Source organism: Uloborus diversus, chromosome 9 (genome assembly GCF_026930045.1).
Source record: "Uloborus diversus isolate 005 chromosome 9, Udiv.v.3.1, whole genome shotgun sequence".
Taxonomy (NCBI): domain Eukaryota; kingdom Metazoa; phylum Arthropoda; class Arachnida; order Araneae; family Uloboridae; genus Uloborus; species Uloborus diversus.
In genome coordinates, this window is record NC_072739.1 from 34,249,138 (window position 1) to 34,275,140 (window position 26,003).

The window sequence follows — 26,003 nt, forward strand, 5'->3', positions numbered from 1 at the left end:
ATTGAGCAAATTAATACATTGGCTTCCCTATTCACTTGTATAAAAGTCATTCCTCCTAATCGGAAGTGTTCCATAATAATTTGAATTAATCTTGATTGATCCGAATTCCGCGAAAAGTTAATAGTCGTTCCACTACGTTTTCTTCAAAAACCAGTAGTCTCAGGCATTTGCGACTTCTATGACTTCCTCCAAATCCAGAAGCTCTATCCACCCTAGCCAGTGTCTCGAGACATTTCATGAGCAGTTTCAAGCAGATATGAAGTAGCATACGAAGAGCGAGCTAGGGAAAAGAAATTTATAATATAGTTTATTGTATCAGGTAACCTACGCTGCTTAGTAAGGAATTGCTTTTGTATTCAGTTCAAGATACTTTTTTGCGGACTCCCGCTGGTGAGGTAAATTTATTTTAGCTACCAGTTTTTGGAATTCTCATCTTCAATGAGATGACATCTGCCACCAGCTCGGTTGTCCCCTATTCCAGACTAATGAGTGCAAAAAAGGACGAAACTGCAGTCTCTGTATGGGATAACCGGGCTGTCGGTATATTGCATGTAGTTCTACCTTAGCTCTGGCTTAGGGGTGGTAACTTACTGCATAACACACCCTAAGGCTTTGCATGAACGAGTTTACTCACTAGCGTCTTAATTTTTATCCCTAAAAAAATCCTTTTCTTTATTTTTTCATGTTTATCGTTATAAATATCTGTCTTTTTTGGGGAGGGAGGAGAAGACGACTTTCAAAAAACTTATTAACATTCCTGAAAGGTTATCCTGTAAATGATAAACTTCTCATGTCTTTTTAAAATTTAGTTCAATGGTAGAATTTATTATTTCAAAACACAGATGACCTTCAGGTACAGATAGTTTTTATAGATCAACCTCTTATTAACCGTGAAGTGTAAGACAACGTGAGATATCAAAGACGAGACATGCACAATGCACATACTGCGTTAGCAGTTGTTGACAAAGCACGAGGTTACAGCAATACCTTACATTTGGCTCTGCTTTGACCTCTTTAATAGATATCTAAAACTAAAACATGATAGTCAGGGCTACAAATTCTTAAAAATTACAGGAGCAAAAGGAACGTGCTCCAAAGTACCCGTGTTCTGTTCAAGTTCTAAAACGCAGTTTTGAAAACGGTTGAAATGCAAAAGATTTAACGGAAAAGCAACCTAAACATGCCAATAAACATTTGGAAACAAAACTAGAATAAAAATTACATAATATTTAGGTTTTAAAACCTATTCTATCGTAGCAGTTTTAATATACTTTAAGAGAGGAATGCCAAGAGAACGAATGCTATATTCAATTGTAATTTCTGGGATGATTTGGACGCAATCACGTAGAAAATTCAGAGCTTCTTCATAAATAAATTGAAAAAATGAATTTTACCAATGCAGGTAGTACGCTTTGCTTCAATGGCTTCTTCGTAAATGGCTTGATACCCTTGTGAGCATGCACAGCGGAAGGAATCGCCTTCCACTACGCAGTTACTATTTGGTTCACATTGGTGACGGCCTTCTTTGCAGGGGTCTTCCACTAGATTTAGAAGAAATTTTGTACTTCATCTAATCAATAAAATGTTTAGAATCTGATACTAATGATAAATGATAAAAGACGATCAATACAAATGAAGTGTTATTTTGAAAAAAAAAAAAAAACAATTCAGTTGTATCCCATTTTTTATAGATATTTTCTTCCGGAAGAGCATAGTCCAAAACATGCGCTGAGTTACTTATTTTTCTTAATTTTGACTTATTTTCTTCTTTAAAAAACTAATCTTAAAAGACGTTCAGTCGCTATTTTCATTTTCGCTGCTGACGTTACTAGTAGACAAGCCGCTAGCGTTGTCAGAACAAAGTTTCCAAACTTGGTCAAATGAATATTTCATTCAACCAACAATTATCGTTCCGCTAATAATTACTCACAGTGAAAAATCACCAAAAGGTGATATAGTATCTTGCCAGAAAAGACAATCCCGCGCTCCGATTCAGTCTTCGCTTGTGACGCCACATGATAAAGCGTCTAGTTTTAGAAATATGACGTTTTAAATGATTAATTAAAAATTAAAGGTTTTTAAAATAAAAGTATTTTGTGGTAGTACTTTGAACAGAACGAAACAACTTCATCGCAAAAAGTGCCTCTTTTCTAGCATTTGATTTTTCCAGTGACATCATTCAACTACTAAAACTTATTTTTTAAAGATGGTTTTACGTGTGGTATAGTTACTTATTCCTTAACTTTCAAAGAATAAGAATGTATATTAAAATGGTTAAGGTGTGCAGGAATTTTTTTTCAATTATAAATTTGTTAATATGCCTTAAAACAAAATGACTAGTTTTCAGGAGCAAATAATTTTAGCGTTAATACTTCATAAAAATGCAACTTTGTTATTTTTGAAGTCATTTGGAGAAAAAGATAATTTTTTAAATTCAAAATATTAAGAAAAGTATAATTTTAAAAATGCTCTTTAAATTCTGAAATCGGTTTTTTGCATTTTTTATTAAAAATTTAATGCTTTATACATGATTTTTTTTTATATTAATACAGAATTGGTATAATTATTAGTGTTATAATTTTATTTTATTTCATTCATTTATTTATTTTTAAGTTCGTTGCAACTATGATTGACAGATCATCTGCATTCCTTGTAAAATTTGGATTAAAGCTACCCCATGAACTACTGTGTGAAAAGTGTTCACGTTTTTAATGTAAAATGTGTCAAGCGTTTTGAAACCGAAGTGTCGCGCTTATTTCGTGCCTCACGATTAGTATTAATCACGAAGTAAATGACGAAATGAAAATGATCAATGGTAGATGCATGACCGTCCAAGACCATGTGATGAATAAATATTCAATAATAACACGTTTGAAAAACGCTGATTGACTTTGATACTGGTGAATATTGGGTTGAGGTCACTTACTCAAACCATTGTACAACAATAATGAGTTGCGAAATTATGCAGAGTTATTTGGCCTAATATCTTCTCAGCATCCGTTATGTTAGATTTCTGTTGCTTGATTTTTTGCAACTGATAAAACGGGTTATAAATCAATGTTCAATATTTTATGCTGTAATCTAATGTATACTTAACTACCAGTGTGAAGTTATTAATCCTTTTGTGAAACAATTTTACATTAAAAATTGTTCAAATGAAGTTTTCCACTTTCTTCTATATGAAAAGAATCGAAAATTTCCGTCTGTTTAAAGTTTTTTTTAAAAAAACTGTCATAATATCTCAACTATGCGTAATTGAAGCCTTAGAGTTAAAAATCTTTTTGCGATATTGCTTGAAATTTTTGTATTGAAATATTTGATCAGTTTTAAATTAAATGACTTGTAAGATGTGTAAAATAGCTTTTTATCTTTTTTACAAAACGTCGCTTCGGTATCTAGCGAAATTGCGATTACGCTTTTTCAATTTGTAAATGTAGAGCATTCGGTTACACCAAGATGCGGCTGAATGTTTGAGATAGTCATTACAAAATTGTTGCTTTTTGCCCGTTTGTAATAGGGCTGCGGGGCCCGTTTGTAATAGGGCTGATAGGTTTTCCTACATTTGTAGACCTAGTGCAAAAGCTGATATGGATTCCTTCATGTGGCACATCCATCGGTGAAAAGTCATTAACCACGAAAACGTTGACGTCCAGTTTCCCCACCAGATGGAGGCACCTTGGCTCTCTTCGATGTGAAACTGGACTCGGAATTTGGTTTTATGGAGAGTAATCAAGTTCTAGGAAAACTCAAAAGATCTTTTTTTGCGTCGTTATCGTACAACATGGACGCTGACAATTCTTCGTATCTTGAAAATTCACCGACTGGAGCCAGTTTAAACCTGCGCTTTTGTGCGGAAGAAGTCAACATTTAACCACCACATCACTATGCCTATTTCCAAATCAAACGACCGTGCATGTTTTAAACAATGTAACGAGGAAGAACTTTTCCGCTAAATAAATAAATAAATTTGCTAAATACCCCCGTAGAGATAAATCCATTTTTTATAGTAATGTAACATGAAACATATACACTGCTTCAAAATTGCTAAGGAACAAGTGATTTATGCAAATTTGTACCTCAACTACCTGGTCAATGGAAATAAATTCAAGTTCAGATGGCGTGGTAGACCAAGATTCGTTATCTGTATAAAAGACAGTGAATACACGCTCAAGATTCGTACGAAAATTCACGCTGTTTGGTTTTTAACAAAAATAGTGCTGGATGTTAAAAAAGGTTTTTCTCTGAAATTCTGTTTGGTTCTTAAAATACTTAAGAGTAAAATGTCAGCAAGACATCATTTGAGTATCTACGATCATGGACGAGCGGTTGGACTACTGAAAGCAGGTCAAAGTGTCACCACTGTGAGTGCTGCAATGGGTGTATAAAAAGTGCCATCTCCAGATTAAAGACAGCCGATGAAGGTGGAAATGTTTTGCAAAAGCATGCCGGGGGTCGTGGTAGGAACACCACACCTTCAGAGGATCGCTATGTAGCCCTCGTGGCAAAAAGGAACAGAAATTTCACTCTTGGACAGAGAGCTGCAAATCTAACAACCGCTTCCGGTACGCATGTTTCTGCAAGAACCATTTCACGGCGAGTAAATAATGTCGGTTTGTATGCAAGGAAGCCTGTACGTTGTATCCAAGTTCAACCACGCCATCGTCGAAAGAGATTACGCTGGTGTAAGGAACATGTTGGTGGGATCATCAAAATTGGTCTAGAGTGATGTTCTCTGACGAATCTCGTTTCAGTGTGACGAGTGATTCTGGTCACCAACTACTGTGGAGAGAGCGTGGAACACGTTATGCTCAAAAATTTGTTTGCGAACGTGATCGGTACGGCCCAAGCGTCATGGTGTGGGCAGGCATCATGCACAATGGCAGAACACCGCTTCACATTTTTGAATAAGAAAGCGATACGTCGCAAATGTATTGCAGATATGTTATGCTGGACCATGTTCCTCTTTTTAGGGGGGCTGTAGGCCCAGACTTTCTTTTTACGGACGACGGTACACGGCCACACTGGAGCATTGAAGTGTCAGACACATGAAGAAGTGAAAACATTCTCCGTATGCAGTGGCCTGCTTACATTCCCGACTTAAATCTAATTGAACTTGCCTAGGAGGTTCTTGGCAGACGTGTTGCGCGAAGAACCGTCCCTCCCAAAACAGTACAAGAACTCAAATCCGCATTGAAAGAGGAGTGTGAAAACATCCCCCAAGCACTCCTCAATAATTAGTGGGGAGTATGGAAAACAGATGTGAATTGTGCATCGGTGTCCCTGGTAATCATACATCATATTAAGGTACTCATGTCTCCATCATTGTGACCTAGATCATTTTTTTGTAGATGTATGAAAATCATCTAAGTAGGAATTTTTTTTTTTTTTTAAGTTGTTACTTTATTGATGCAGTAATATCTGTACTATTTTGTACTTATAATAGAGGCACATCCTCTCTACTAACTAGATATTTCGTTCTGTTTCTTTAATCTTTATCTATTCTTAACTATTCCAAAAAACGTAATTGTTCCTTAGCAATTGTCAAGCAGCGCAGATAATGGTGAAACTACTAACCACTCAGAGGCGAGATTTTATTCGTCATAGCATAACGAACAATCTGCTCTTGTCCATCATAAACGATGAAGTTCCTTGCCACCTTCAATCGAGTGGTCAGCATGGGCACTTCGCATTCGCTGTAAGTGATGGTCTGGTCTAGGGTAAAAGGCACTTCCAAATTGTTTCCCTCCAATCGATAAGATCGAGAAGCATGTGATCGAATAAGACCTAAATATTAAAAGACAATATTTTTTGATTATATACAGGGTGGTTATAAAAATAACGTGAGGTGTTCAGAGCCCTCTAGCAAGTTAAGTATTGGACAAAACATTGCCAAATTTCATGGGCGTACATAGCAGACCATGGGATTTCTATTTCTGCAATTAAAAAAAAGTACCAAAATTCGCCACCAGGGAGATTTTGGCGCTGCAAAAGTGTATCACTTGCGAATACTGAAGAATTAAATGCTAAAAAATTCAGCACACATCAAGCTTTAAACGACAAATGTTTGTTACTTTCAAATAAGGTTTAATAAAACCTTATTCTTCTTGAATAATATTCTTATAAGATGGTGCACCACCCCACTTTGACCTTTAGGTACTGAGTGTATGGCGACAACATTTCTTTGATAGCAGATTTATTAGTCATGCATTTCCTACTGTATATCCACCGTGGTCGCCTATCTTTCACCTAGTGACGTTCCGCATTGGGGATTTCTTAATGGTGTGTTTCTACGACATGTTCCAGATGTCTCAACTTTGAAAACTCGAATAACATTGCAGGTAGGGGAAATTAATCTCCCTCCCCCCGGATGCGTGGAAAATATTGTGCATTGTATGCAGTACATGGAAAGTACCTCGATGTTGGTCATATTGAAACTTATTTGTTAGTAAAAATCATATTTTGGGAATAAAATTGATGCATATTTTGGCAGCTAGCATTTAATCAATATTCACAATAATACACCTTTTCAAGGCTAAAATTTCCCCTGGTGACGATTTTTTGTACTATTTTTTTTTATTTCAGAATTAATATGTATGATTAAATCCTATACCCGCTTTGCCCAAAGGCACGTTTTTTTATTTCAATAATTATAACCTTAAATTTTGAAAAGGAACAAACGAAATGACCATCGTAGTTTGTAGTTGGATGGTGTCAGAATAAAGTAATATTATTGACAATCAAAAAAATAGGTTGGTCTTCGACTAATCGCAAGTTACAAAGCTTCATTTTTTTAAAATTTCAAGCCTGGTTGCGTCATGCGGCTTCACTGCTGCTTTTCTGGTACTGATAATAACTCGGGGGTGTTCGGGTAAACACGACATACGTATTCATCGCCACTAACACACCCTAGGGGGAGGGGGATTCGAAGGCCTGTCCGCTTTAGGCCATCTTCCCCTACATTATTTCTCAAGTAAGGGATTATTTTAAAGGTTTTTTTTTTCCACTGCTATCGACGTATTCTGATGACTTGCTGTGTGTTTCTTGTAACTACATCTGAGCATAATTTGGCATAATAATCTGGCTTAAGATTTAAAAAACAACTGTATCAAAAATTCCTCACCTTCAGAAATTCGGGTATATTCCTCCTCATAATCTGTAATTTCAATCTTGGAGCCATCTGGTATCGATGGCAGCGTTCCTCTGATTTTCACTTGAACTCTCATGTAATTGAAGACATCGGGGCCGAGGAAGGACTCCTCGATGAACACGTGATGTCCAGATTGAGGGAAGTCCACTTCAACAGTACGGTTAAAAGCGCCACCTAAAAAAAAAGTTTGACATTAAACGAATAACGATGTTGTGATTTCACAAAAAAAAGCATAAAATAAAAATGTGTATAGTTTAAAAAAAAAAAAAGGTTTTAGAGGAAGATGGAAAGAACGAGTATAAGTTACTCCACCACCAAAAGAATTTCCAGAATCTAAACAGTAAGGTCTTTAAAATCTTTAAAACATCCTTTTTTGCTTTAATTGAAAGAATATGAGGAATTAATCAGTTTAAGATTTACTAGCAAATTAATGAGACATTGTAATTGTTTCAAGGAACACAAGAAAATATACAGTGTGGCTCCCAAAAGTGTTCGTACAGTTTGAAATTTTTTGGAAAACCAAAATAACGCAAAACTGAATTCGAATATGAAGTTCAATATTTTTTCACATCATTCCTATGTCATTCTGAATAAAACCCAGTAGTTTTTTTCAAAATATTGACGAATCTTACTTTTGAAATGAGGAAAAAAACGAAAAGACTGAGAAATAATACGCCACGCAAGTCATCGTACACTCGAATATTTTCGAATAAATTCATGATTAAAATTATCATGTATCGTTTTTTTATTATTATTTTTGCATTGCGTTGAAACTTGAAAGTTATTTGGCTTCAATTTTTTGTTTATTTATTCCCTAATATTTTGCTTATTACTTTAAAATGGATGGCATTCGTAAAAAACAACAAACAGGATTCGAAAATTGACGTTTTTCCTCACAGCAGCCGTAAATTGTTTTAAAATGTCTCTAAACTAGTAAATTTATTCCATTCTATAGTAAAGGGCTTGATAAAACGCTTTAAAGAAAAGAATAGGACCGAAAACAAGGAAAGAAAAGGTCAAACGGCAAAGTTAACAAAGCGGGTTTGGAGATTTATAGTTTAAAAAATTATGAAAAACACACATTTGAGTGTTGTAAAAGTTTCTGCAGACTTTAATGAAAAGTTTTACATTTAATTTTCGCCAAAAATTGTTCGCCAAATTCACTAATTAGCTGGATTAAATGGGGCCTCTTCCCGGGGTGTCGCCACAGTACACTCATCTCAAATTGTAATTGTACTCTTTTGCAATACTGAAGCCCCATTCCGCGGTTTATCTTTTAAAGTTATTAATTGCGTTTGTTTGTTCTGAATGTCTAATGGTATTTTTAAAGCTTTGTCCACCATCTAACAAAGTAGCAGCGATGCCTGAGGATGTAATTACCAATGCATTTTCTATTGCGAGGACAACCTTGCAAGGATTAATCTATTCCTACCTGGTGTACGGTATACCAGATATAAGTTTAAAAAAAAGCTGCTAGTCATTTAATAATCAATAATGTTTACTTGATTTTTTTTGTAGCTGTCTCATTACATTATGCATATATTTATTTTCTGTTCAACAATTTTTTGTTTTGGAATTGACAACACTGACAATTAAAGATTGGGAGGGGCAAATTTTTCCAACCATGGATTCTCGTCGCAAAGGCGAGGTTTTATTTTAGATTTTTAAAAATATTTTTTGTCTTTAATTGATCATTTCAAATACTTATATTATGCTTTTATGTATATATATATATATATATATATTGGAGAACATTTTACTGTGAAGTTTGTTTGAAATTTCATCGTTTTTTATCTGAAATATTTTTTTCAAGGATGTATGTCCGGAATATTGGACGTATCATAACTCTTGATTTGTCACCAACTAACTTAAAATTTTGTCTATAAGATAGTCTTGACCATAACACACTATCTACCGCATAAAACCATTTTTGGTTAAGTATTTCATAATTCCGACTTTGCCAAGAAAGCTCCAAAACCATTACAGCAAATACTGACACCGCTAAGACAGAATAGCAAGCAAGAACCATGCATTTCACTTGCAATTCTCTCAACCCTACAAAATCTAGAGATTTTTTCGCTCTTATTGGGGGCTTAGTCTATCTGGACGGGCCGTATGCGAGTTGAAGCCGATACACTTATTAAATACGCTCAGTTAATCTTTATACTGCTGGCAAAAAATATTTTTTTACAACAATGAGAAGTCTGCATTTGTACAACTTGTTGTAATTCAGGAAACTTTTTTACAAAGATACTTGATAAAAACCTGCAATATCCCGAAACGTTCTATGGAAATAACCAGTAACTTTTCGGATTGTTTTTTTTTTACAAACGATGTTAGAGTAGTATTGATTAATTAACTTACACCGCCATCTATTAGGAATTCATTGAACTAAACAATCCATATACACTTTTGTTGTATAGTTAACATTTAGTTTGCAATAACAAATAATAAAAATTATCGTATCTCTGAAGTTGGGCCAAATTACAGATAGTTGTGACTTTTGATTTAAATCTTTTCAGTAGTTTCGTAGTTTACCCCGAACATACATCGTGACACGAGATTTTTATATACAGGGTGTTCCGTTTTCACCTGCACGACCTTTATTTGCGCAACCGTTAGTCATAGATGTATACTTCCAATTGCAAAAATGTTAAAAATCAGATGCCGAGTTAAGATATTGAAAGTTTGAAGTAAAAATAAAAATAGTCAAAAAAAAAAAAAAAAACAAAATTTGACTTTTTATACGGGCCCCAGGTCCCCTTGCTTATATTTAGAGAAATTTTCTCCATTGAAAAATCACTCCAACAGTAAAAGTTTGACATCAGTACGACCAATATTCACCGAGTTATGAAACGCAGCGTTTTGTGACTTACACCACTTAACACTCGCCATCAATAACACCTTTTGGGGTAAAATATAGCGGTTAGCGAGGGTTTAAAATTATATGTGTGCATATCACTAGTGTGATTTTTTAAATCGTTCGAGGTTTTGTAGTGTGCTTTTGCGTATCATGACATAACATTTGCATTTATTTTGTAATAGCAATGAAAAATAGAAATACTTATTTTATTTACTTCGAAAACCTGACATTCCTCTGAAAGGGCGATAAGTTCCAATCTCATCTTTTGTATGGTCCCTTAAAAATTTAAAATCAAATATCTCCTTGAATTTTGGTTGTTCAAATGTCAAGTTTTTTGCGTCAGTAATAGTTTTCAATGGAGATTATTTCTTTAAAGATTATTTAGGGGCCTGGGGCCCGTACAAAAAGTTAAATTTTGTATTTTTTGGCTTATTTTAATTTTTACTTCAAACTTTCAATATCTTAATTCTTTGGGATGAATTACTGGCTTCAGACAGTTTGTTGTGTAATTTTAGAGGAATAGAAAAGAAAGCTTCCCACAAACACGATGAAAAATTACTGACATTCATTAAGCTTCAAAGCAAGTTATAAATTACGTCATTTGTTTGTTTTACCTTTTTCATTCGCCATTAGACAGTGACTGCAACGCCCCCTATAGTTTATTGGAGTTGCGAATTGGAAGTATACATCTAGGACTAACGGTTGCGAAAATAAAGGTCTTGCAGCTTAAAACGAAACACCCTGTATAGAGATCAGCCACTTCGACAGACTAATGGTGAAGCGAGTTGCGTACTAAAGCATTTTAAGGTTAAAGGGGAAAGAAATGCATATAAATTATCCGAAGTTTTAAACTTGAAAATTTTCATGTGCTTAGATTGGGCAAAAAAAAAAAAAATCTTGAGCTAATATTTTAATTCAATAGTTTCTATTCTGTAACCTCCTATTAAGTTAAATTTTGCGTGCCAGAACACTTATGAAATCAAAATATGATTTAATTTTTTTTAGATAACGTGGGAATACATGGAAAAAGAAAGAAATTTATAAAGCACGATTTGTTGTTGTCGTTACTACATGCTTATTATATTGATACGAAAATTGAAAGATGTATTTGTCCCATACATCTTTCATTTGTGCCTTACATCTTACATTGACTGAACTGGCGGTGTATTTCATGTATTTCTGCTTTAGCCTTGGCTAATGGGCTGTAATTTATTGAATATACCATGCCTTGCCTTCAATCTTTGAGTTGAACCGAACCATTGCTTCGGTCACTCGTCTGGTCGTGCTAATTATATTAGCTACCAGTTTGTTTGGCACTCTTGGATTCCTTAAGAGGTTTTCCATCTCCAGCTCAGTCACTTTCCTATGCTGGGCTGATGAGTGCTAATAAGCACGAAACTGCAGTCCTCGGTTGGAAATGACTGAGCTGGCGGTGTATTTCATATCTTGCAATATTGATTATACCATTTGAATAAAAATACTTCTCAGCAAAATGGCCTGTTATCGAATGTTGTTAATGAACTCGTTACAGTACCTGTTATAGTGAATCCGTTAGGTGCTCCACTTCGTGAAACAGCAAAAAGCCACCCAACGACCGCTCCTAGAGGGGTGAGTATTTGCAGGTCTGATCCAACTGCCGAGGGAACACGACTTATTGCTGTGTACGTCCGACCATCTTCTGTCACGATGTACGCGTGCAGGTCCGCATCTTGAAGTTGCACATCGTTAATCATGCCGCTCACTTTGCCATTCATTCTCTGAGGAGAATCTGTAATGATATTTATCGAATACTAGAAAATTGACGGTATGACGGATGAAAATTGCTTCTACATTTGAACGAAGCAGTTGCCTGTAAGTTGATTATTTTGGTAGTTGAAATTTTAACCCTAACTCCAGTGGATTAACCCTAAACTACAGTAGATATAGCGTTAGTTGTTGGCCACTTCTTCATTCTACTGAACTTACTGCTTTACCAGTAAAACAGTCAAGTTAACAGTTCGAACTCGGCCTTGTCAAAATAAAGCATTTCGTTGTATGTTAAACCTTTCCAAAAACCATTATAAGAATAAAATTACTTAATTTTTGGTGCTTTAACAGTGAAATGATGCCGTCACGCATGCTATGGCACGAGTTTCATTGTTGCTGACGCAAGAGCGTTACTCGATCAGGGATTCTGGTTATTATATATATCTGGATTATTGTGTTAGATGTAAGGGTTCTTTTTTTCTTTTTTCACAATAGTCAATGCATTTAGAAAGATTCATGGCACTTTTGTGAAGCCGATCCAAGAACCATATATCAAACAAGAAATGTGTGAAAGACCTGAACGTTCGAAAAATTAAATTGAGGCATCCGTAGCTTCTGGTCCTCACTTCGCAACTCAACATTTTCATACTATTTCCTGCAAAAAATTAAGTGAAATACATGCATTTGGCACGCGTGGTTAACGTGTCGGTCAGTGGCCTCTATTTATTTCATGAACTCGGTAAGACATTTCGTCGCGAAACAGTTCAAGTGGTTGGAAAAACAACAAATTTACAGTTTGCTTCGATTTTGGGCTTAAGATGCGAGTAGAAGAAAACTGGCATTACAGCAATAAAAGCATTAAGAATGCTGTCACGGGTGTTCCGCAAAAATGGGATGATAGGATGTTCATAGAATGGCAAAAGTGATTGTTAACCTGTTTTTTAAAACAAGAAGTTTCACTTTGTATGCAAAAGACAAAAAACTTATTAATTTCAGAGAAATACGCTTCATAAAGATTCTTACTTTTCTCGGCACAGTTTCTTCCGTTCCCGAAATAATTGTCTTTACACACGCAGCAAAAACCATCTTTTTCAGGGTGATCGATGCAAGTTGAATGAGGAGAACAAGGAAGAAGTGTATCCGCACATGTAGCAGACTGTCCATCCGGCCTATCTTCGTTATTTGGCGAGGATTCGAGATCTGCAGGCATAACATTGCCCTCTGAACCAAGCGGGCGACCAATGTGGAAAAGCCAAAGGCCTGGCTTCCGAGCATTTGACATTCTAATTGAATCAACAAAACGAATATATAACACTGGTAAACAAAGGTTTGTTACATGAATCATTTATAGTGTTTCTAGGGTAATTTTTGACGTTTATTTCAAATACCCACTTAGAATTTTCCCATTACCCACAATTTTCGTGTAATTAATTGGTTTTAAGTTATTTATTTTCCCTATATCACGTTATGATAAACTAATAGACTGGTAAACAAAGATTTTGTTACCGACACATTTATGGTTTTTCTAATGTAATTTTTGACGTTGATTTCAAATATTCAATCAGAATTTTCCCTTCACCCACAGTTTTTGTTTGATCATAGGTTTTAAGTGGTTTATTTTTCCCGTGTTTTCCTATATTACATAATGATAAAAATTCATAACTGACAATTAAAATTTTGTCATAAAGACAAGTGGTGTGGAGATAGATAGTCAGGTGTGCTGGTGCTGCAACGGTAGCATGGTAGTCAGTCTTTATGTCATCCCATTTTCGTGATATACGCCACCTGAATAGAATAATTTTCTGTAATTTTAGATTGGAAAGCAAACATAAAGAATTCATAGATTTTACTCTTAGGAAAATGAGTATACTGTAACAGTATTGACTCTGTAATAGATTTGTTTGTATTTTAATATCAAACAGATGAGACTTGGTATTACTTCCTTCAAAACTAGTTTAAAAGCATGATTGAAACACGTTGCCGGTATCACTAGCATATTTAGTCGATTTAGTTCCTTCATGGTGTTGTAATTTTCACAAACAGGAGTGTATCTCTTTCGTTCTAACTAAGATAGAAACAAGATTCAAACGTCATATTGAGCAGAAAAAAACGGAAAATTGCTTTATATAAAAAAAATTTCAAAATTTGACGATTTTTGTGTCCCATACCCCACTAACGCATGAAAGCACCAACTTGCGATAACAGTTACAATTTTTATTTGTACAGATATTTTTATTTCTCTTTTTTTTCAAAATAGTGATCTATTCTGCTTAATTTAACAGTGGAACAGAGCTGCATTTTGGAAAAAAAAATATCAAACTATTTCTAGCTTATGCATTAGATGTAGCAGCTTTAGACTCTTGGTGTTACATCCTACGTGCATAACTGCAGCGCTGTCCGATTCCTCCCGACTCCCCCCTGCAAATGTACAATTTTTACCTGTCAAAGTTTCTTTCTTGTTCGGTTCCAGAACCTCTGAGAGTGTACAATCGTCCATCTCCAGACATGAATCCAGCTTGTGCTCGGGCATCTGGCAGGTCGGGATTTTTGCCTTGCCCTTGAATCCACTGCACACCTCCGGACGGATATAAGAAATATGCATAAGTATCATCTCCATCTGATGCCAAGATTACTTGAAAGGTGTTTTGCTGCAAAAACAGTTCAAAGAAAAAGATTTTGCAATTTTTTTTTCAAACTAACATCTTTCCTATAAATAAAATGATACACCCGGGTTTTCCGATGATCCATTTTTTTGGACAACTTATTTACTGTCGAGCAAAAATTGTTGATTGAACATGAACTATCAAAATAGTTATTAGTGCGTACTACCTCATCTTAAACGCCCATCTGAAAATCATCTTTATGTTGAAGTTAGAAAAACAAGTACGAGGCGTGTTTTTTAAGTAAGGTCCGTTTTGTTTTAGACACCAGTAGTTCGCGCGCATACCGCAACGAACACGTGCGTCGTGTGCCAGCATGCCTCCGGAACAACAGTGCTCATTTTCAGCTCTGTAACTAACTTGTACAGTTCTATTCTATGCTTTCATAATGTTTAAGACTATCAACTCGCCCGTCGCATGCGAGGTTCGATCAGCGATACGCTTTTTGTCAGCAAGGAACAAGTCTGCTGCAGAAATTCATCTCATCGACTGATTTGCGAAGTGTAAGGTGATACTGTTATGAGGGAAAGCAAAGTGCGTAAATTGGTAAAAGAATTCAAAGATGGCCGTGACAACGTCCATGATGAGGAGCGCTCTGGTCGCCCTTCCTTGACTACATACGATTTGATGGCTTCAGTGGAAGCGAAATTCTTCGCAAATCTGTCGATGAATTTCTGCAGCAGACAGGTTCCTTGCTGACAAAAAGCTTATCACTGAGCAAACCTTACATGCGACGGGCAAGTTGATAGTCTTAAACATTATGAAAGCATAGAACATAACCGTACAGGTTAGCTACAGAGCTGAAAATGAGCACAGTTGTTCCCGAGGCATGCCGGTACACGACGCACGTGTTCGTTGCGGTATGCGCGCAAACTACTGGTGTCATAAAAAACGGACGTTACTTAACTCTCTGGCGGTTTGACATACGAGCGGAATTTCACCTGGAAAAGGTCACCTTGGGAACATGGCTATCTGCTCGAAATGGTCAATACTTTTTATCTTGAAATTCCCTCCCCCTTTCGGAAGGAGATAAAAAGCACTTAATCCCTTTTGACCAGGACGTGCTGTCAAAGCTCAACCAATTTCTTTTCAACGCGTGTCGCAGGGAAGAGTGGAACTCCTCCAGACATGCTGCCAAGGTCCGTCCCGCCCATTTCTCCCCTCAACACGTGTAGCAAACGAGTTGAATTCCTTTCAGCCAGTCGTGTTTTACTAATCACAACTTTCTGTAATATTTATGAAGTAATAATCTAGATTTTAAATCTCTGGAATTGCTATCTCCTACTACTGCTCTAAATTACTATTCACATATTTTATTATTGAATTTAACTACTCATATTCAACATTTATAGAACAATATTTGGAACAAGTTATTTCAATATGAAATAGCTAAATGCATTTAGTTATGATTGTAATGTTTTGCATAACCTGAAATGATACGTAATAATAAAAAGCAATAAAGGAATTCCCTCCCCCCTTCCGCGCAACAGCAATTCGTTGTTTTTCTTTTAACGCTGGGGGAAAAAAGCACTGCAAATTTATACATCTATGCATACTTTTTACATACTATGTTTGTATATGTATATTTTTTTCTTTATTTGTGCATTTTTATGTTTCGAATCTCGCCATATTTGAGACTAAGTGATCGTAATAGCGGTATACCTAGACTTGCCTTCCTTATTTCCGAAATGTTCAACCAGGACCCCCCCCCCCCCCACCGTGGGTATTTCAAAAGGTACACACCCCGGCTGGTTTTCAGAGTGTTTTAGAAGGTAGTTTATTCTCAATGCTATGGATAAATTATTACTAATTATCAGCCTAAACCAGGAATAATAAATGATACATGACGCAAGCAGATACATTTAAACAATTTATTTTGTAAACGTTAATCTTTTGAAGTTACTTCAGCAAGAAATGAGGAATTGCATTTTGAACAATATTTACTTGTTTATTGCATTAGCTAGGACTTTTTTAGAAAGTCTTTTTTGTTTTAAATCTTTTTGTAAAATTCCTTACAAGCAAATCCGATAGTAATTTTATAGCTCATAAATTACAAATCTGTACCTCAGAGCTAAACTAACGTAATTCACATACGCTACTTTACAGGAGAGAAAAAAATATGTCATGTGAGTGCAATTTTCGAAAATATGTAAAATATCCGATACTTTCAATCAACGCAAACTAATGTCTTCAAAATAGTAAATGCATCCTCAAATCACTCTTTATTTATTATTATAATGTGCAGACTTAAAATTAAGGTTTCTTTAATTATTCATATCTAATATTCCATTTTACATTTTAGTCAATTTTAATAGAGTTAATATAGCGTTAGCTGTTCTACTCATTTGTCTTCTGTTAGCTACTTTTACACAGTTATATGATTCAGAAAAAAACAATATGCAACAATCAGGGGCACAGTCATAAGACATTTTCTTTTGTTCCAACCATGGTTAACATTTAATTAGGTACTTTTAATATGCATTAAAATTGTTACATTACTAATAATTTTATGAATAAAAAAAATACATTATTTTGTTATATTAATGTGTAATAATACATCATAAAACTATAGTGCATAACTTTTTGGGTATTTTTAATAATAAATGAGCTATATTACTATGATTAATATAATTTTTATACTGAAAATACCGTAGTTGGAAAAATAAATATCGAAAATATCAAAATATCATGATATTTTCAGAACAAATATCGGATATATATCGGCGAACCCTAGCAGTAATAAACAGAAAATTCAAATTTTTGGACTTACGTCAGTCTGGCTACGAGGTACAGAAATGAAAAATTTATTATTTTAAATAATCCTTCACGGTTAATTATTTTTATATTTTTTTGGTCATCTGTAATGAAACTTATATTTTACCGAGACGTGAAGTAAACTGGCCGGGACACTGGATTTTTGAATGAAAATCGGGACTGTCTAGGATCCCGTTTGAAAATCGGAAAACAAATACTAAATCCAACATTCACTGAATTATGGCGTATTTAACAAAGCTATTATTAAAGAAACACTGACAATCACATGGGATCTAGTATGGGGCGCCTCGATGAGAGGCTCAGAAGGACAGTGTAACCTCCCCAAAAAATTCTCATTTGAAAAATGTGGAAACACTATTGCAACATTGAGATTCTTCTTTCAAATTTTAAAAATTGTTTTTAATGATACATAATGTTGCTTCTCATTAGATGTTATGTAAGTATGATATAATGTGCATGCTCATGTTTATCATTTGGAAAAAGTAGAACTTCATTCGAAAATTTGAGAATCCACCTCTCCCCCCCCCCCCCCCTCTCATTTTATTTCGGAGTGCCCGTGCTAGTAGTTAAGACCTAAGTGACCGAACTAGGTATCAAATCAAAGTTATGAAAACACAATTAAAGCAAAAAATAGTAAACAACGAAATACTTTTAAATTATAGTGGTAAAAAAAAAGTCGCAGCAAAAAAGTTGTTAAAATAATTTTACGAATTTTCATCCCCGTAAAAGGTTTATTAATTAGTATGAAGCATGAATTATGATGATTTTTCTATAAAAATCAAGGTTTTATAATTATGTTTGCTTAAGTTGTTCCATGGAATTGAAAGATCATATGACTTGTATCAAGCAATCGCACAGATTAAATAGTGATTTGAGATAAATATCAGGCTTTGGGCAAATTGAGATCAATGAAAATTCTGGATTTGTTGCTTAATAAAGTACAAATAGTTAAGCTCTGCTGAAGTTTTATTTTAATTATAAAACGGTTTAAACCTTTATTTATTTTTCTCTATTTATTATTATTCCTTTTTTTACATAAAAGAATAGTTATAAATTCTCACTTAACCATTTCCCCATTTCCATCTTCCTACAAAATACTGTAGATCTTAAGCAACTCCATAGAAATTTCCTTTACTAAGAGTCAGGTCCCATTCTTCTGAATTTCTTCCCCCTCTCAATGAAAACAATTCCGAGGCTCTTTATTTTTTATTGAAAAGAAAAAGCTACAAACGATTCAATTTTTGATTTTTTTTTTGTTTTTGAAAACTATTCATTTTCATATACTTTTCCATTTTTAATAACAATAAAAAAAAATATTATTATTGTTCTTTGCTAACAACTGAAGTTTTTTTTTTTTTTTTTTGTATAAATGTTAACACAATAGCTGCCTGGTGTTGTGCAAAATTTTTGCTCTTACTATATATTGTTTATTTAGTTTTTTTTTTTTACTTATACAGAATTGAAATTGTATGCTAAGAGATAAATGTTTGTTTTTCTTTGTGATTAAAATAATTATAAGCTGAAGTATTAGACAGAATCGGTGAATTTAAAATGTTTCTGATATTAATGATTGAAATTTGCGACCAAAACCCAAGGCCAATCAGTTAGAGTAAATAAATTTGAAAAAATATCCCTTTTTTTTATATTTTTTATAATGTGTTTTGAGTACAACATCTGCCTAAATGTGCGTAAAACGCGACGTAAGTGCACATAAAAGTTGAAAATTGATCTTTTACGTGTACTCTTTGGTTTTTTTTACAGCATTGTGATTTTATAATAGTTAAAGTTCCTAAATTATATGCTAGTAGCGAATAAAGCCGTAGCTATAAATTTATTTCCAAAAGGATACTTAGTTTGTTTTCGTTCAATTTGAAATCTCACGGCTTTTATTTATTAATTTATTTGAAATGTAATTGAATGTCATTGTCGTCGATTAAATAATGTTGCATCCATTTACAGCACAATCATTAATTAAATGTAAATTTTAAGCTTAGAAGAAAGAGAAGTGGATATTTCATTCTTGGAATCAAGTTTTGCTTTTAGCAGATGCTTACAATAAATAGCAAGGAGGTTTGCTTAGAAATCTTTGCGTTGATAAGAAGGATGCACTGAACCTTGAAACCCCAACCTGATGAAAGGGTATTGTTTGCATGTGTGAATACAGAAGGTGGGCCCCTGCGCTCCGGGGTGCCGCTCTCAGGAGAGGGGAAAGGAAACGCAGGATTCTACGCCTTGGACCGTTTGACAACGAAAATTTAGTGTCAGAAAAATACGTGTAAAACGCTAGCGACGTGATCTTGCTACGGCATGATAAGACGTGCAAAACCGCCAGTAAGTTAAAAAACACGCCTTGTAATTTCACAAAATTGACTAGAATGGATTGTTTTAAAATTATTATTTTAATCTCAAAATGTTCCATTTTTCTTTTCATTGGAAAAAATTTCAAAATAAACCGTTCAATTTGGGTTACGTAAATCGAAAGAAATTCAAATAGGTAAAACATGTGATACAAGTGTAGCTACATCAATGCAGAGAAAATACTGATTATTCATTGTAATTTTTCTTATCAGTTAAATACCAAAGTTTTTACATCGAGGATATTTGGTTATAGAGTTGTTGTTCTGTTTTCAGCAAAAACGAACGTACGTATGAAGCTTCTAAGTAAAATAGGTTTGATGGAGCAGTAATTTAGTTTTAGAGAACTTGAGGATTTAATAAGCAATTGATAGTTAACTCGACCAAAAAGGACTTTCAAACTAAAAAAAAACCCGGAAAAACTCTTTATCGTTACTTTTAAAACACATTGAACCACATTTGATAAACTCGAAAACATTATCTAAAATTCCATATTTGCTTCATTGAATCCAAAAGAGAAAAATCAATCTCCATATTGTGGACACTGATTAACCATTACTTTCTGTCTTTTGGTCCTCCTGCACGCAGTTCGTGCACATGTGTGTAGAATATGCAGCTTCTCCCGACCCTCCGATGTCTTAAAAAAGACACGTGAGCTCGAATAAGACCAATCAAGGTCTTGTTGGGCTACAATCTACTTTTCTACTGTTAACAAGTTACAGGAAAAAATGGTAATACACAGTGACATTTTTCTTTTCGAATTCATTAATACGGATTTCTGGAATAATTAACTTTTTTTAATGCTAGTTAACTGCAGTGAAACATGGAAAAAAAAAGAAATTTAGGGTAGGGTGGCCCAAAGCGGGTAGGTTAACAAAGAATGCTCAAAATGTGTAATTATTGGATTTTATCGTAACAATTTCGGTTTTATTTCCTATCAGTGTACTTGAACGTCAAAATAAAATGATTTTTCTATTATTTAAAACCCAATATTTATTTATTATCAAACATTACAAACACTTGAAAAGCCCGCTTTGCCCTACCAGGGGCTCAAAGCGGGTAAGCTTAACTAATTGTGATTTGGTACATTTGTAAATCAAATATGAAGTTATGAATGATTAAATTAATTGACTAACTACTTGCCATTATGAAAAAATATATAAAAAAGTTACATTTATCCCATTTAAAGTCAGCACATTTGTTTATAAAACATAAAGAAATAACTGATTAAATTAATAAACTAATTAATTGCCATCCTAAAAAAACTTTTTAGAGTTATACTTATCCTATTGAAATAGAAAATCTAAGTCAGAACATGTGTCAAGAAATTATAAATAAATATATGATTAAATCCTATACCCGCTCTTCCCGACCCGTTTTATCTGAAGGCACGTTTTTTATTTCAATAATTATTACCTTAAATTTAAAAAAGAAACAAACGAAATGACCATTGTAGTTTGTAGGCGGATGGTGTCAGATTAACGTAATATTATTGATATTTAAAAAAATAAACTGGTCATCGACTAATTACAAGTTACATACCTCCAGTTTTTTTAAATATGCATCGTTTTTTTTTTATATTTTAAATGTGGTTACACCATACCGCTTCACTGCTGCTTCGCTGTGACTGATTGAAACTTGGGGGTGCTCTGGTAAACACGACATGCATAGACATCGCAGCTTCCACACCATGCGGCGCGGGACCGTATACAAGGAAAAGGGGTCTTGGGGTTCAACCCCTCCCCCCCCCCCCAAAAAAAAAAATCGGTTTGGCATTTAAATGTTCGTTCATGTTTAAAAATTTCCAAAAAATATTGTTCCAGAACTCAAATGTCTTTCATATGTATAGTAATCGCATAAAACGCTTTCATAATAGATAACGCGAGACTTGAACATTACCACAAATAGTGCAAAGCTCCGCATGAAAGTTTTTAAACCCATCCCGAAAATTTTCTGGTTACGGCTCTGATGCGGCGGCGTACGAGTGCCTACCCGCCTGGGGCGACCCCACCCGCTTTGGGCCACCCTCCCCTAAGGTAAAATAAGATTATGCAATTTTGACGAGACTCTTTTGTAAAAACGGTTGCAACACTTTTGCCTGTTTATAAGAATTAGGTTGTTGACAGTGCTTTATCATCAGTTAAGCTTCATGATGAGAATAAAGTCACAATCTATCGAATTTTTGCTCATAGATAAAAATTTATCGGCGGTTAGTCTTATTGGTCTACATGGCTTTGGCATACCTACCAAAGATGTAGTAGCACTTACTTTATCAGTTCCTCTGTTGTAATGTCCCACTTCTTCCCATGTAACGATGAAAAGACTTCGAGGCTGAAATGATCCTGCATTCGAAAAATGACTTCGAATATCTCTTGTGGCTCGTTCAAGAAGTTCTGATGCCTGAGTTTCTCTGAAATATTTTTATCATCAAGCATTATACTTATGTCTAAATTAACCTGACTGTGTTGCAAAAATGATCTGAAATAATCATGAACATAGTGATGCAATTCCAGAAACAGGACTAAGTTGTAGCGACTTTGATTGAAAATATTTGGTATATATGTGTATTTCTTTAAAAGTAAGAATGATTTTACTTCACTTTACAAGGACAAATCAATTCTTTAGAACGTTTGCCATTGACAAAGTTGGGAGAATTCTTGATATGAGCTGTAATCTTAAAATACGAAGTCATTCGGCATCTTGGATACATGGGGTCCTATTTATGCAAAACGAAACAAGTCATAAATTTTCAAGTTTTTCTCTTTTTCCATCATAACGTTATTCAGCTCCTAATAAACTACTTCAGAAAGTACTTTAGAACTATCATATGCGTCTTCTTTATACTAATAATAAAGCTGAAAGTCTGGATCTCTGCCTCTCTGTTTGGATGTCTGTTACGCACATAGTGCCTAGACCGTTCGGCCGATTTTCATGAAATTTGGCACAAAATTCGTTCGTGGGATAAGGGTGAGCACCTCGAAGCGATTTTTCGAAAATTCGATTTTTTTCTTTTTCTATTCCAGTTTTAAAAAAACTTATCGAGCTTATTATTATAACATGGACGAGTAAATTATTATAACGTGATTGAGTAAATTATCATAACGTGTGCGAGCAAATTACCATTACATGGGCGATGAACATGGAAAATTGGCGAGAAAGTCATCATCCATTTTATTTGTAAATATACAGGCGAACCAAATGACTCTCAATTTTCTACTACGGGCAAAGCCGTGCGGGTACCGCTAGTAAGAAAACAAAAACCATCAAAATCTGATAAAGAAATAGTAGGTACTATTAATTTTTTAAGCAATGTGTAAACTGTTCACAATACAACACGATGTGCTCACGTGTCGAGAGAGAAGGAAGCTGTTTAAGAACTTAACTGTTCGGTAGAAAAGAATCTTATAAATGCATCACACATCACTGAAAATATTTAAAGAGTAAATCCCAGTAACCTATTTTCGTGGTGTTTCTTGTATTGGGTCTCGATCTCGTTGTATCTGAACTCAGAAACGACAAAGCTACAGCGTACCAAATGCAAGAAAGCAGGGGCGGATACAGACTACCATTTTAGAGGGGGGGAGGGGTCATGCTGAAGAATGACCTCCTCCTCTATGAACGAACCTACGGTTTTGGATACGAACATTCTTTCAAATTGCTCGGATTTCAATAAAAAGCACAGAATCTGCCACGAGCTATGCAACTAATACGGCATAATTTCATAAGCAGTGAAAAGAAGTAGAACTTGAAATATTTACTTTCAAAAATAATTTTATGAATCGAAAAGACTAGTGAGATCCTTGACATTTTATTCATAAAGTGTCTGAACGCAATTTGAACGAATACTATTGACGAAGGTTTTAGGGGGGTCATGACCCATGACCCTCTCCTTGTATCCATCACTGCAAGAAAGTAATTCTGATGCATACCAAAACTAGTATGTTGTGGCCATCACGAAACTTTCTTCTATATTTTTCTTTTTTTTTTTTTTCTGATCCCTCCCCATGCTTGACGAGGAAGCAATATTCACAACAAAAACAAAATTACACATGCAAAAACTTGACGACTATCCCAATGTCTGAATTATTGCAAAAGCAAAGCAAAGAGCGAAAATTGAAAGTTATTTTAAAAGCCTTGCTTGAATTAATTACAAATATTTTATTTGTTAACAAACATAAGATGGCAACAGTTAAAAATTTTAAATCATTGAGATAATATTTCCTATCATTTCCATACAATTACTAGTATGTTGTGGCCATCACGAAACTTTCTTCTATATTTTTCTTTTTTTTTTTCTGATCCCTCCCCATGCTTGACGAGGAAGCAATATTCCCAACAAAAACAAAATTACACATGCAAAAACTTGACGACTATCCCAATGTCTGAATTATTGCAAAAGCAAAGCAAAGAGCGAAAATTGAAAGTTATTTTAAAAGCCTTGCTTGAATTAATTACAAATATTTTATTTGTTAACAAACATAAGATGGCAACAGTTAAAAATTTAAATCATTGAGATAATATTTCCTATCATTTCCATACAATTAAAATCACGAGAAATACGCAGAAGACAATCTATTACGATTTATCTTTCTTATTGTTGCATTAATAAAAATATTTTTATTCGCAAAAAAAAAAAAAAATAAAATAAAATAAAAAAATCAACACCTCTTGGAGCGATCGGCGTCAAAATTGAACCAAAGCCTGTTTACACATGGATTCACATATATTCCAAATTTCAACCAGAACGTAGCATTACTTCTTGAGATAGGACACTCAAAATGGAAAAAAAGAACGGGTGATTGCGCTACCCCCTTTTTAGCTGTTGACACAAAAATAAAATCAGTTCTTATACCCACTAAGGGCTACTTGCCGATAAATTTTTCTTTCATTCCGTTCATTATTTCTTGAGATACAGCAGTCACAATTGACGACAAAAAACGTTCTATAGCTCAACCCCCGTTTGAGTTATTGACACCAAAATTGAATCAGCACCTGTTCCTGTTAATACCAACATATGGACCAAATTTTGTTTGATTCCGCCAGTTACTTCCTGAGTAATAGCAAGCACGCGTAACTCGAAAAACGTCCCATTGCTCCACCCCCCTTGGAGGAATTCGCGCCAAAAACTAATGGGCACAAGTTCACATAGGGGCACATATGTGTACCAAATTTCGTTCGATTTCATGCGGTAGATTTTGTTGTAGAGCGGCCACAAAAAACTGGTCACACACAGACGTGACACACATACACACACACATACAGACAGACAGACATTTTCCAAAAATGGTCGAAATGGACTCAGCACACCTCAAAACGTTCGAATCCGTCAAAATTCGAAATTCGAAAATTTGCACGAATCCAATACTTTCTTCTATATATTAGATATAGAAGAAAGTAAAAAAGCTGGAGCAAAAAGAGCTATGGCCAAAACGAAGCAAGGAAGCGAATTCTAGACCAAAGAAATAATGCAAGGTAGCTATTGCTTGGACTATAATAAGTGAAAACTTATGCTCTAAATAGAAAAGAACATTTTAAAAAATAATATGCACACATTCCTTACCAGTCACCTTTCTTTTCCGTGAAAATTTGCCCTCTAAGAGAGCTTTACCCCCCCCCCCGGCTTTGAAGGACCTAAGCTTTAAATGGGCCCCACTTACAGCTTAGCCATTTTGAAGGGTTTTAGCGTGTCACCATCAGGTGCGCTGAATAGCAAAACTGCCATGTGTACCACAAAGCAGTTTTACTATATCTAGACCCCACTTTTATGATTGAATTAAACAATTCTTATTTTTTAAAAAAAGCAGAACTCTTTTGTAGACACCTTGCATAATGTAGCCTTCAGACATTTTCTGTGATTACTTTATGGATATTAGTATTCCCTTTCTGGGGGCATATATTTTTTTCAAAATCAAAACTCTGCTTTTAGATTGGTTTTAATTATTTTGCATGAAATAGAACCAGGAAAATTAAATATACCTTTTACATAAAACTTATTCAATCTTTTTGCTGATTGGCAAATATAGTCCGACATTTGAATAAATCTAAATATAAGGACAACTTTGAAAAAGAGGTGAATTTTAATACTATTTTTAAATAAAAAAATATTTCATCTCAGAATTTACCTGTAATAAACTCTGCCAGATCCTCTCGTGTCCACATCTGAATATAACGGTGCTATTATTCGGTAAGTAAGTGGAAATTGTGCGTTAAAAAAGGATGGAACATCTGTTAAAAAAGACAAAAGCCCATTGTCATTTACCTGAAAAAGAAAACAAATGAGTCGACACCAACAACTAAAAGGTTCAATAGATGAAATATAAATTTTAACAAGCTTAAGTTCATGTAAAGCTAAAGAAGTCAACTCTCCCGTATAGCAGCATCGGTTTTCTAACATCAGATATTTTTCTTCAGATCGACGTTGGTTTAATTATTGGTTCAAGTATACTTGCTTTAACTG

At 34.6% G+C, this 26,003-nt stretch overlaps 1 protein-coding gene across 1 annotated transcript in view; it reads right to left on the reverse strand.

Moving 5' to 3' along the window:
* The window catches only part of LOC129230150 (nidogen-2-like), a gene marked incomplete at its 5' end in the record, with an annotated part of 71,986 nt that overhangs the window by 36,917 nt on the left and 9,066 nt on the right, over nucleotides 1-26,003 (reverse strand). The window contains 8 exons of the mRNA XM_054864552.1: nucleotides 1,395-1,541; nucleotides 5,575-5,784; nucleotides 7,121-7,321; nucleotides 11,545-11,778; nucleotides 12,780-13,039; nucleotides 14,196-14,404; nucleotides 21,815-21,956; nucleotides 25,669-25,805. Coding sequence (XP_054720527.1) covers nucleotides 1,395-1,541; nucleotides 5,575-5,784; nucleotides 7,121-7,321; nucleotides 11,545-11,778; nucleotides 12,780-13,039; nucleotides 14,196-14,404; nucleotides 21,815-21,956; nucleotides 25,669-25,805 — 1,540 coding nt within the window. The remainder of the gene's footprint in view (nucleotides 1-1,394; nucleotides 1,542-5,574; nucleotides 5,785-7,120; nucleotides 7,322-11,544; nucleotides 11,779-12,779; nucleotides 13,040-14,195; nucleotides 14,405-21,814; nucleotides 21,957-25,668; nucleotides 25,806-26,003) is intronic.